This window comes from Ursus maritimus, unplaced genomic scaffold (assembly GCF_017311325.1).
Source record: "Ursus maritimus isolate PB19 unplaced genomic scaffold, ASM1731132v1 scaffold_28, whole genome shotgun sequence".
Classification (NCBI taxonomy): domain Eukaryota; kingdom Metazoa; phylum Chordata; class Mammalia; order Carnivora; family Ursidae; genus Ursus; species Ursus maritimus.
The window spans coordinates 16,744,563-16,758,373 of NW_024425341.1; the positions used below are offsets into that span (position 1 = coordinate 16,744,563).

At 34.2% G+C, this 13,811-nt stretch overlaps 1 protein-coding gene across 4 annotated transcripts in view; it reads right to left on the reverse strand.

Annotated features, from left to right (window-relative positions):
• TUSC3 (tumor suppressor candidate 3) overlaps nucleotides 1-13,811 on the reverse strand; it is a 221,527-nt gene that overhangs the window by 77,637 nt on the left and 130,079 nt on the right. For all 4 annotated transcript variants that reach the window (XM_040643325.1, XM_040643322.1, XM_040643323.1 and 1 more), the window contains exon 6: nucleotides 12,210-12,299. In XM_040643325.1, coding sequence (XP_040499259.1) covers nucleotides 12,210-12,299 — 90 coding nt within the window. The remainder of the gene's footprint in view (nucleotides 1-12,209; nucleotides 12,300-13,811) is intronic.

A 13,811-nucleotide genomic window follows, 5' to 3' on the forward strand; every position in this document is an offset into this window, starting at 1 on the left:
AGCAATAGCAGATGCTAAAGGCAAGGAGTTTCACCAGAGTCCGAGACACACAAAATTTAAAAATCAAAAGGAATAAGAAGATGTAAGGCAAAACTTCCAAAAAGTAAGATTCATGGCACAACAACCAAGTGACCACGGTACCGAGGCAAAATGAGAAAACAATTCCAGTTTCTAATATTGTGCAGTGCACTAATAGGTGAAGCTTTACTAACTGAGCTTTGCAGCAAACCGGTGTGATGTTACATCTCTCCACTCGTCTCTTAGCTCCATGATATATTGGCACTACTAAGGCAAATACAGGACCTAGCATTTAATGGGCTCTCAGGAAATATCTACTGGATGGAAAAATAAAAACATGAATAAATGAAAAAGGCAGAATCCCAATTCCAAAATCTATTGTAAGGTTTCGGCATATCTTCAATGTATATAGATTATGATTATCTAAATTTTTTATTTAACAATTTTAATTGCATGCTGACATTTTCTCTGGTAGAGGTTCTACGGAGATTACAGTACAACTACTGAACACCCTATAAATATTTCCATTCAAAATAATTGTACTTAAAGTCCATACAGTTTCCAACTTATGGCTAAAATGCCCCTCAAAAAGCTAGCATATGCAAAATCCCTGAGGCGTAAAAGTATAAAGGAACTGGAGAAAGTGTAAGACTATTATGGCTGCCTGAGACACAGAAAAAGTGCTTCATTATGATAAATTCTGTATTAAGCAGCATGCCATTTTTGCAATACAATATTTTTGCATGTGCACAGAGAACACAGCTGTTAGTTTCATTCACAACTGAACCAGCTTTAATACAGTGAAATATTTTGGATTTTATATGGTAAACCCATAGCAATCCTCAGGCAGCAGCTAAAAGCCAAATCTTGGGAAATTAAAACAAAAGAACACTACACTTACATATGTCGGGAGTTATGATCTAAGTATAAGCTTTATTTCACTGCATTTCATTCAGGATGATGTCTTTTTTTTTTTCCTAGCAGAAAATATCTTTATGTCCCATGTAACCATACCGTTAGTTGTATAGTTTCCCTTCAGCTACACGGTAATAACTGCTTTTGTGAGGACTTTCATGCTGTTAAGTGGAGCATTAGTACTTGGCTTGTGCCATTACACAGCATCTTAATGATGACAAACAAACAAACTTGCAAATCAGCACAGCATCATACTGCGTGCACGATTAATTTTCTTTCTATATCCACTTACATTTCAGTTCAATGCAGTGAAACTCATTCTAATGGCATTTTTAGATCTTGTAGACATGTTTCTTTCCACAATATATGAAAATATGAACAATCACCAATATTACCCATGTTGAATTTTATAAACTAATAGCTAAATGAAGATCCAGCAATGTAACCCATAGTCTTTTATTAAGCTGTCTGATCCAATTAGCTCAGTCCAGTTAAAATACTATTAAAGCTAGAATCAGAAGTTCGGAGCTGACAGACCCATTATATAAAGTTTCTATTAATGGCCACAAACTATGTGCCGTTCTCACCCATGTTTCCCTAAGTGTATTCTGTTGATTTTAAGGTGAAAAAGCAGTAGGGATGCATAGCTAAGAGGACTGCAATCCATACTACTGTTGGAAAATAAAATTCAACAGACCCTGTTGATAGAGAATTAATAACAAATCTTCTATAAAGGAATAAACAATATGTATGATCTATATAAGAATTTTTTAAAACTTAGAAGATACAATAAATATTCTTAAATATGTACATACTCTTACTTGAATTATTGCCTTTGGGACTGTTTTGGGAGGAATCCAAACTAAGGTTGAGTGTTTTCCATTTTTTAAAACTGCTTATACATCTATTATCATATTTTATTTCGTAAAGAATTATACAAGGTAAGAAAAGCAAGATGAGACTTACTTTACAAAAGAATAGAGAGATTAAGTAATATCCCCCTAATGACATAACCAGTAAAAGGCAGAGTTGGGGAAAAATTCAACCCTGTTTTTTTTCTTACACACTTGAAAACAAAGGCATAAAAATGAGTCTTTGGGATTAAAAGTCTTCTTCACTTTCTCTTATGTAAACATCTCTTTTTAAGCATATAAAATGTCAAAGATTAAACCATATTTACTAAGGTATATTATAGAAATGTTTTTGATATACTAATTTTATCAATATATTTACTGATGGCTTTCAATTTACAACAATCCTAAACATCGGAACTATAGGTCAGTGTGATCCTAAGCACTGGTTACTTCAATTTATTTTTTTAAGAAAGTCAAAGTCAACCTTTGAGTATAAATGCTAAGTGGAATGTTTCCTTGGCTGCAAAACATTTGAGAAGACAAAATTATATTTAAGGTTCTCTATAGCTCTAAAACAGGGCTGCTGCTTCTAACATTCTGACATTTGGGACTCCATGAGTCATTGTGGTGGGCAACTGTCCTCTGCACTGTAAGATGTTTACCAGCATCTCTGGCCTCTATCACTAACTGCCATTAGTAGGCAGATGCCCCTACAGTTGTAACAACCAAAACTGTATCTAGAAACTACCAACTGTTCCCTGAAGGGGCAAATTCATCCCAAACATCCCTTCACTACTAAATGAAAGGCAATATATAAGGGCAGTAATGTTTAATGTAGCATTGGAACAGAAATCATGTATACCTTTACCCAAATTTTATAAATCAGCAAACACTTCGCTAATGTTACAGGGTTCCAAAGTTATCAAGTGTAAGAGAAATAATATTGGGTGTGAAGCTCATGGTTCTCAAACATTACTTAATGGTGTTATACAGAAAGAACCACAGCTTTTCATGTGGCTCTGTTAACAGCTTGCGTTCCCCACCAGTAGCCCAACGGAGCCACGACAGCATGAAAAGTAAAACGCAAAACCCTCTGGTAAGATAAAAGAGAAATGGCATGTGAAGTGAAACAGTATTTCTGGGGGATAAGTAAAATACATGTCGGCATATTAAGGAAAACAGAAAATGAACTTTGATGAAGTTCGTAGCACAAAGAAACTATGTGCCAATGCTCACTTCAATAGATCCTGGATGTTAATGGAAGTTCTCCCATACTTTGGCATTAGGTTTCCTTAGCTTGGCTTTGTAATTCCTTCCAAGTTTTATTTCTGATGAATGTCTACCAGTGTTGTAATCAGAGGGAAGGAAGAGGTATATCAGGCACATCTAATCAGCTATCATCTTAACCCTGAAAGTCTCTCTTCTGTTTCACTGTCATGTTTTTATAGCATCATCCTGAGAATGTATACAGACTCATTCCCTTTACTCAACTGTGTGGATGTAGAAGGGGTGTGTATGTGTGTATGGTATTCACTTGATGCAAGAAAAAGCCATTCAATTTTCAGTGGCCTTTTAAGCTCTCTCCTCATATTCTGAATGACTAGCTTAGTTTTTAATGCTATGCATTTCCTATTTCTCATTACTTTACAGTTTAACACATTCTTGTTAATCTATTACCTATAGACAGCACTTTGATTACCTAATCTATTCTCTCCCCTTGATGAGAAACTATAAGGTGGTACCATTTACTGATCCATATTTTTATAATTTTCTAATTTTCTAAATTTCCATAATGAACACTTAATTTTATGATCAGAGAGTAAATTTTAAAAGCAAAAGCTGAAATAAAAGAAGGCAAAGTATCCTATTTCAAAAAAATAATTAGAAGAATCAGATAGTAGAGAAAAAGAGCCTGGAAGCAAAGGATACATTTTAGGACTATACCTAGCCATATATATCTTTATATAAGACCCCTCTAGGGTCTTATTAAGTCTTGGTCATATTTAAAAGGATATGTTTGTCAAGATTACAGAGGTTTCATGACCTTTTACCCATATTTAATTAGGGAATCTTTATGCAGAAAACAGGCATCATCTCTGATTCATAGGACTCCAGTTTCTTGGCATTTCAGGCAAAATTTTAAAGTGGATTTTAGCATCAAGATTCAAACATTAACCACTGTTAACAACATAAATTTATACATATATATTTTAAAATAATTCAGTCTAATTATCAACTTAGCCCATGAATGACTTTATCATGTTACAAGACCCACCATTCTAATTCTGCCTATACTCATTTATCTTGAAATATTACTTTTCCTTATTTATAAAATACCTGCTCTTTAACTTCATAGTATGGTTACTTAGTATCTATGAGATAATGTGCATCACAAGCACTATATATATTACGTATCAGCATTTCTAAGAATGTGTCTAGTAGCTATGTAAGATGAATGGAGACAAAATAAGTTAGAAAAGCTTTGGGTTAAACAAAATTAAATTTCCTCATCAAGAATATGTACTATTAACTTCTGCATGGATAATACTAGATGCAGTGTTTGCCAAACATCTAATGAGGAAAAGAATTTAGAGAATAAAAACAATTATCTCCATTAATCTTTGGCACCAGCCTTTAGGTATGTTTGATTACTAGATAAACTCATCTACAAAAAATATGTGGTAGGGCTGAACTCAGAATTATTAGCATCTAAAGTATAAGATTTTTAAGCATGCATTTAAAGCCTTTATGTTTTGGGAATTTTTCTTAAGTGCAGTTGAATGATTATTAATTTCAGGTGTACCATATAGTGATTCCCCATTTATTAACATGACAAAATGATCACCATAATAAACTACCTACATTTGTCACCATACAAAATTGTTAAAATACTACTGCATTTCCTATGCTGTACGCTGCATTCCCCTTATAAGTGGAAGTTTGTACCTTTTAATGCTCTTCTCTATTCCACCCATCTCCCAACCCCCTCACCTCTCCCCTCTGACAACCGTCAGTTTGTTCTCTGTATTTATGACTGTTTCTGCTTTAATTTGTTCTTTAGACTCTACATATAGGTGAAATTACATGGTATTAGCCTTTCTCTGGCTTATTTCACTTAGCGTGATACCCTCTAAGTCCATCCATGTTGCCTCAAATGACAAAATTTCATTCTTTATGGCCAAGTAACATTCCAGTGTGTGTGTGTATGTATGTACACACATCACATCTTCATCTACTCGCCTAATAATGAAGACTTACTTGCATCTATATCTTGGCTGTTGTAAATAATGCTGCAATAAATACAGGGATGCATATATCTTTTCAAATTAGTGTTTTCATTTTCTTTGGATAAATACCCAGAAGTGCAATTGCTGGATCACATAGTTCTCTTTTTAAGGTTTTGAGAAACATCCATACTGTTTTTCACAGTGGTGTTATCATTTTGCTTTCCCACCACCCATGCCTGAGGGTTCCCTTTCCTCCTGCTAACCTTGTTATTTTCTTCTTGATACTATGCATTCTGACACATGATAGGTGATATCTCATTGTGGTTTTGATTTGCATTCACTGATGATTAGTGATTTTGAGCATCTCTTCCTGTACCTGTTGGTCATCCGTGTGTATTCTTTGGAGAACTGTTCAGGTTCTCTGCTCATTTTTTAATTGTACTTTTTTTTTGATACCGAGTTGTGTGAGTTTTCTATGCACTTTGGTATTAACCCCTTATCAAATATATCATTTGTAAATATCTTCTTCCATTCCTTCTCCCTTCTCTCCATTTCCTTTCCTATGTAAAAGCTTTTTGCTTGATATAGTCCCATTTGTTGATTTTTGCCTTTTTTGCTCTTGCCTAAAGAAACAGATTTAAAAAAATATTGCTTAGACAAATGTCCACTTTTCTGAACTTGTATTGAAGTCTTAAATCCCTTTTGAGTTTGTGTGTGGTCCAGTTTCATATTTAGCTGTCCAGTTTTCCCAACACCATGTATTGAAGAGACCATCTTTTCCCTGTTGTATATTCTTGCCTCCTTTGTCAGAGATTAAACCCATGTTTAAATGGTCAATTATTTTTGGACTCTCTAAGCTGCTCCACTGATCTATGTGTTTTTGTGCAGTACTATACTATTTTGATTACCATAGCTTAGTAGTATAGTTTGAAGTCAGGGCTCTTGATACCACCAGCTTTGTTTTTCTTTCTCAAGACTGCTTTGGTTAATCCGTATCTTTTGTGGTTCCATACAAATTTTAGATTTCTTTGTTCTAGCTCTGTGAAAAATGTCATTGGTATTTTGATAGGGATTGCACTGAAGCTATAGATCGCATTGGGTAGTATGCGCTGCATATCTTAACATTAATACTTATGAGCGTGGTACATCTTTCCATTTGTGTTTATCGTCAATTTCTTTTATCAATGTCTTGCAGTTTTCAGAGTATAGAAAAATGTTTAGCATACATCAGAAAAGTTTCTATTTCACAAGTTTACAATTAGATAAATTTCACAAACCGATCACACCTGTGTACCTATCCCCTAAATGAAGAAACAGGCTCTCTAGAAGCCGTCTCCTGTCCCATTCCAGTTACAACCCACACAGCTCAAAGCTACCCCTTCTCTGACATTTAACACACAGTCAAGTTCTGCCTCATTTTGTGCCAGGCTTCTTTCACTTTCTATCTCTGAGGTATCTTTGAGATTTGTTCTTTTTGTTTAAGTAGTTATATATATATATGTTCCACTATTTTCATTCTACTGATAGACATATTTAGGTTGTTGCCTCTCTGGAGCTATTAAGAATAATGCTATTAACATTTTTGTATACTGCATTTGGCACTCATGTATACATTTCTCTTGAATGTATATTTATGAAAATTTCAGGATCACGGGTATGAGTATGATCAGTTTTAATACATGTCAGCTTTTAAACTGCTTGAACGAATTCATTTTCTAGGTACTGAAACTCTGCATGGGATCAGTGTTACTGATCTTAATCATTATGGTGAATGTATTATAGCACTTCACTGTGTTTCAACTTCAGTTTACTCAAGTAATAATAGGGTTGAAATCCTTTTCATATGTTTAGTGGCCATTAATATAGCCTCTTCTGAGAAAGTGTGATCAAGTCTTCCCCCAATTTTTGCCACTGAGTTGTGTTTCTTCTTTATATACTCCGGATCCAAGTCCTTGTGAAGACATTTGTATTACAAATATCTTCTCCACTCTGTGACTTACCTTTTCACATTCCTGATAGGAACACTTTGATGATGAAAGTTCCTAATTATAATGTATTTCAATATAGCATGTCTTCCACTCATATTTACCTACATAATCCATATGGGATTTATATTTATGGTATGTGATAAGATTACTCTAGCACCATTCACACTGCATTTTGGTATTACTATTGCCATAAGTGCGTTCATATGTTTGAAGGATAGACAAATACACCAATTTAACAGAATGAGTTTCACAATTAATAAAGTACCATATTAATTAATGCAGCTTTAATGTAAGTTTTGAAATCTGGTAACCTAAAGTCGTTTAGCTTTGTAGCTCTCTTTCAAGACTGTCTTAAACATTTGAATTTCCTATGGATTTCCTAAAGTGTAATTTAAAATATCAAGTGATAATATCAATAAATCAATGCCCAGTCTAAAGAAAAAAATAAGCCTTTTTCTAACTAATGTGGTTTTTATGCTTAAAAAATATAAAACTGGATCTTATAAAGCTAAATTCTATTAAACTTATACAGGAAAAATGGCAATCTAATTAAGTAGTATTTGGAAATCACAACTTCAGAGAAGAGGAAAAAAAATAAATATTTCTGGAAGTCACAGAAACCTTCATAATGCAATCCTTAAGTATTTACCAAGTTAGTTCACGTTAACGTAACACTGACAGTTCCTAAAAACATCTAACATAGAGTTGAAGGAAAACATTTATGTAATTAATTTAGCAAAACAACAAAAATTACAACTCAATGAGCTGATCTTTGTGTATAATAGTTACCTAAAGTGTAAATGGAAATTGTTCCCAATGTGAAAAGCAGTAAGTATTGTCTTCTATACCTTACTCCACTCTAATGCACGTGATGTACACTGGTCATCAAGAATTCATGCCAATTGTAAAATCCCTTTAAGATATTCCACACCACTGCAAGAGGTAAACAGCTTCATTGTAATGATTCTCAAAAACACAAATCCTACATGGTAATTTCTCTTTAGAAATACAGGTTAAGATATGAAGAAATTACCAAAGGATAGTATTAATTTTCAAGTTATATCTTGAAATTTGAACACATCTATTAAAAACATTTACTATTATCATTCTAATGAACAATCATTAAAGTTCTATACCCGTAACCATTGTTAATCTTCTATTTTGTTTCAGTAATATGAAAACACATTATTATGTAAAGCAATTCATTAAAACAAAACTTAAACCATAATTTCCTGTTTCAGTGTATGTTGACATTTGCATATAAAAAGGCAGGAAGAGAAATTTTGTTGGAATATGTTAAAATGCAAACCAAGAAAAAAGCTATATACTAACAGGCAACATTCTTTTTTTTTTTTAATAATGATTTTTTATTATATTATGTTAGTCACCATACAGTACATCCCCGGTTTTCGATGTAAGGCTCGATGATTCATTAGTTGTGTATAACACCCCGTGCACCATGCAATATGTGCCCTCCTTACTACCCATCACCGGTCTATCCCATTCCCCCACCCCCCTCCCCTCTGTAGCCCTCAGTTTGTTTCTCATAGTAACAGGCAACATTCTGCTGCCCCTTTTCACAGTGCTTTATTTAATAGTCAGACTTAAGGCTTTGTCTATACCACTAAACAATTAGTATCTCACATAACTTAAAACTGTATCCACATCTCTGTGGCCAAGAGTACACTCATGCAATTGTTACTGTAGCAAAAACCTCCTGAATTTCTAAGACCTTTATATTTTTATGAAATACAGAGATACCTTGGCTATAGGTTTAAATTTCAATATTAAGTTGCTGAAAGGTAAGATAAAATGTATGTATGAAGGAAATGCTTTTCCCTTTAAAAATACAGAAAATTCTCCTTATGTGTTCCTCTGGGCCTCAGAGCACCTTTTCCTAAGGGCTATGCCACTCACTACCTGAAAAATAGTGATATAAAAATGTGGAAAAAGATTAAATAAATTCTCTCTCTAATCCGAACTTTAAACGTTTCTGTCACATTAAGGTGAGTAACTGTTTTATGCTGAATTAACAGTGACATGTTAATCCTATTATTCTTCTGCCTAGTGAGAAAATTAAGATAATCCAATTTTAGAAACAAAAATCTCTAGTGTGAGTCCTTATAATCATTTAATAAAACATTTACTGAGGACCAGCTAAATGCAAGTTGTAAAGGGGAAAACAGCTTCAAAGAAACTCCACATGTCTAAGGACTTGACTAAAATGGGATATATGAAACATTAAAGAATTATTATAATAAAAAATGCATAGATACATAAATGGACTAACTGCATGTTAATAAATGTGTAAAGGGAAGTAGGGGGCACTTCTATGTAATTAAGAAGTAACACATCTCAGAAGGATAGCAAAATCAGGTGAGATGAAGGATAGGTATAATTTGATAGATACAGAGGACATTCCAGGAATGGAAGCCCCCCCCCCCCAAAAAAAGCATATATTTATTTAGGAAACAGCAACAGTACAAATAGGCTAACACTGAGTTTCTTTGCAAAGTAGTAGGGTTAACAGGTTGAAAAGTAAAATTACAATGGTCATGAAATGGGAGAGGTACTTGGAATTGTAAACTGGTAACTCGGGTCCATACATATTATAATAAGATGTTTTAGGACTATTCACCTGATAGCCTAAAATATTCAGCTATAAAGTCCACTGCCTCACATGTAGTCCGTAAACACCAGGTCACATCCATTCAGTTACTGTTACTGGCACAAACTTTAGGAGCTTATTACTCCAGTAAACTACACGTAAGGAGATGAGATGATTTCAAACAGCAATAGATAATAGAGCTTATAGTAAGAAAACTATGCCACTTTTGCGTAAGGATTATTTTGAGCTGAAGGCAGTTGAGAAGAAGATACTTAAGAAAAGCTCTCTGGCCTCCCCAATCTGCCTAAAAGCAGCATATAAGTTTACGAAGTTGTCCCTCCCCCTCGACCAGGAAGGACAAGGGTAAATTCCTATAGACAACTTTAGACCCTTATCAAAAAATGTGTGGAGGGAAGGCACCTGTGACTTAATTCTGCACAATAGATCTTACTTTTACTTACCTTGCTTTTCCTGGTCATCTCCATGTTAGTGGCCTCCCCTCCACACATTGTTTTCTATCTTTAGCTGAAGATGGTGTTTGAGCCTGAACTGTAAGTCACCTCTGTGTGTTACTACCGATTTTTCCCCGAGTATCTCCCATGGATACAGTAAGTACAACATGCTAATCAATTTGTTTGTTTTCTCTTAAAATTCTGTATTTCATTATAGGGGTCCTAGCCAAAAACTCAGAAAAACTGTTTTTTCTTCCTCTATACAAGTTAATTTTCCATATACTTCAACAAACCAAACAATAAAAAGCAACGCTTAATGCTTTTCAACCTAAGGGATATTCTCTTAAAAGATAGTAATGAAAAATTTATCAGATTTCCTAAATTTACACTTTGAAGTAGCAGGAACATAACAGTGATCCAATCTTTGCGTCAGGACTTTAGGAACATACCAGTGACAAAGACTGATAAGCACCTGACAGCAGGACTTTTTAATGTCTTACTGGTGTCATGATAAAAGGCAGACAAATAAAAATAGTACAAAATAAGTAGATTTGATAGCATGTTACAAGATGATTAAGTGCTATGAAGGAAAAATAGGAAAGGGACAGAGTGTGGGTATCAGGGAGAAGGAGAGGACAACACTTTCTAGTGGGGCTGTTGGAAAGACTTTCTTGATAATTATTTTTCTTTAAAATAACTCAGTTTGAATATTAAAAACATTCAGCAACCCCTCTAAGTAGTGAAAGATTTCAAAAATATACACACGTGGCAAAACCCATGTCTAAATGACTATGGCAGCTGATCATCCAAACAGTCTAACTCCGGTTCCGTATCACTGCCATCTTCAGGAGAAATCGAAGACCAAACTGATCATTACCTAACTCTGGCAATTAGCAACTAGTCCTTAAAACCTGATTGGACAGTCAGGGAACGGGCAATGAAAAATTATTTCCCAATGTACAGAGTTCCCAATGTACAGAGTTCCATAAAGTTCAAAAAAAGTCGCAATGTAGACTTGTTGGCTTTAATATTAAAGGTATCTGAAGCACTATAAGCAATGAAGAATAAATGTCAAACTTTATATGTATAGAGTTACAGAGCATTTATAACATTTTGCCATATGAAAATTTCATTCAGAACTGCAATTTTAGGAATTAAGTTAATATTCTAGGTGATGTGGTTATGATTTTCAAAGACCTTATCTTCTAGGGATACCTACTAAAGTATTTCTGTATGAAACGAAATGATATTAAGCACTTATTTCCGAAGAATCTGGCGGAAGGTAAGGAGAACTGAGTGGAGGAAGAGCTGAAACAAGTACTGGGTATGAGCTAGTAATTGTCTGTAACAGGTACATTCTCTAAGTTTTCCAAATGAAAAAGTTACAGAAAAAAGGTCACATTTTTAAAGTTAATCTTCACCAACCTAATAAATATTAAGCCTTATAGACAGCTGATCTATTTTTCCAAAGTTGATCTATTACAATATATCCCATTCATTCAGCAAACAAAAAAAAGGTAAAGCAACAAAATACATAAATTCAGTAGCAGTTACTAATGTGAACTTTGCTACTTATTTAACTACACATCAATTTCCCACACATCAATTTCCCTTTTAATTTTGTAGCAAACACTTCTTAGCATTCTAATAAGATGACTGCCAGGGTTTTTAATGATGTTTTAATTAATCTCTAAGTTGATCATTAATGGGACACCAACTACAAACTGTTCCTATCTCCTCTTCTGGCATTACATATTACTGCCGTAGCAATATGTAAAGGTGAAAACCTAGGTTATGAATGTCTATTTGATGTGGTAGGTACACTAATTTTCTTAAACAGTAAAGCAGTCCTCACCCTAAAAAAATATATATACATGCATGTGTGTATTTGCATATAGTAGAGGTAGTATTAGAAGAGAAAGAACAAAACTAGATTTACAGACAAAATCCTTTCTCACTAAATAACTGCACATGAATTTTGATTTCTATATAAACAGGATGAAAGGGGTACTTCACTGGCCCAGTCAGTAGAGCATGTGACTCTCGATATCGGGGTCCTTAGTTGGGGCCCCATGTTGTATATGAATATTATTTAAAAAGAAACAGGATTAAAGTTCAAAATATGGATGCTTAGAACATGCACTTACCACTTGTCCATTGTGTGGGTTCTTATGAGCATATGGAGGTCCACGGATATGATTCCACATCTGGCCCGAAGTCATAGCAAAGACTATACACTGAAAAACAGGGTGTAATGTTATAATATGTAAATCAAAGAATATCAGAATATGATTTTTTTTTTAAAAGTAATGGTCACAAAACTAAATTTAAAAAATCATGTATCATTTTACCCATCAGAATAATTGTCACTTACTAACTATGGGACTTTGGGAATTCATCCCAAATGAAAGAACAAGACAAAGCCATAGCCAGAGATATAAGTAATAGGCCTGATGGAAAATTTAAAGCAATAATCTTAAGGATACTCACTAGGCCTGAGAAAAGAAGACATCAGGGAGACCTTTACCACAGAGATTAAAAAAGAATCCATCAGATATGAAGAATACAGTGAACGAGATTGAAAACTGGCTTGATGCAATGAACAGCAGGCTAGAAGAAGCAGAGGAACACCAATTAGTGACCCAGAAGATAAAATAACAGAAAATAATGAAGCTGAACAAAAGAGAGAAGAATTATGGAACATGAGAATAGACTTAGGGAAGTCAGTGACTCCATCAAACATAATAACATATTATAGGAGTCCCAGGAGGAGGAGAGAGAGAGAAAAGGGAATAGAAAGTTTATTTCAAAAAATAATAGAGGAATACTTCCCTTATCTGGGGAAGGAAACAGACATCCAGGAGGCAGAGAACTCCCAATCAAAATCAACAAATGCAGGCCAACGCCAAGACATATACTGATAAAGAACAAATCTTAAAAGCAGGAAGATAAAAGAAGTTCTTAACTCATAAGGATAGCTAGAGATTTCTCAACAGAAACTTTACAAGCCAGAAGAGAGTGGCATGACTGATATGGGAAAAATCCACAGCCAAGAATACTCTATCCAGAAAGGCTATCATTCAGAATAGGAGAGATAAGGAGTTTCCCAGACAAACAAAAACTAAGGAATTCATGACCATTAAATCAGCCCTGCAAGTAATATTAAAGGGGACTCTTTGACTGCAAAGATCAAAAGTGACAAAGATAAATCTCCAGAAATGACAAAAAAAATTTAAGATAGTACTAAATACATGTCTATCATTAATTACTTTGATGTAAATGGACTAAAAGCTCAAATCAAAAAACACAAGGTGTCACAATGGATTAAAAATCCAAGACCCATCTAAAGACCCCTACAGGTTGCAAGTAAGAGGATGGAGAAGCATTTACCATACAAATGGATGTTAAAAGAAAGTTGGAGTAGCAATACTTATCTTAGACAAACTATACAACAATGACTGTAACAAGAAGACTATGAAGGGCACTATATCATAATAAAGGGGACAATCCAACAAGAAGATAAATTGTAAATATTTATGCCCCTAACCTGGGAGCACCCAAATATATAAAATAACATAAAAGAATTAATTGATAATAACACAATAATAGGGGACTTTAACATTCCACTTACATCAATTGACAGATCATCTTAGCAGAAAATACATAAGGAAACAATGGCTTCAAATGACACACTGGACCAGATGCACTTAACAGATATATTCAGAACATTCCATATCAGAACAGACTAC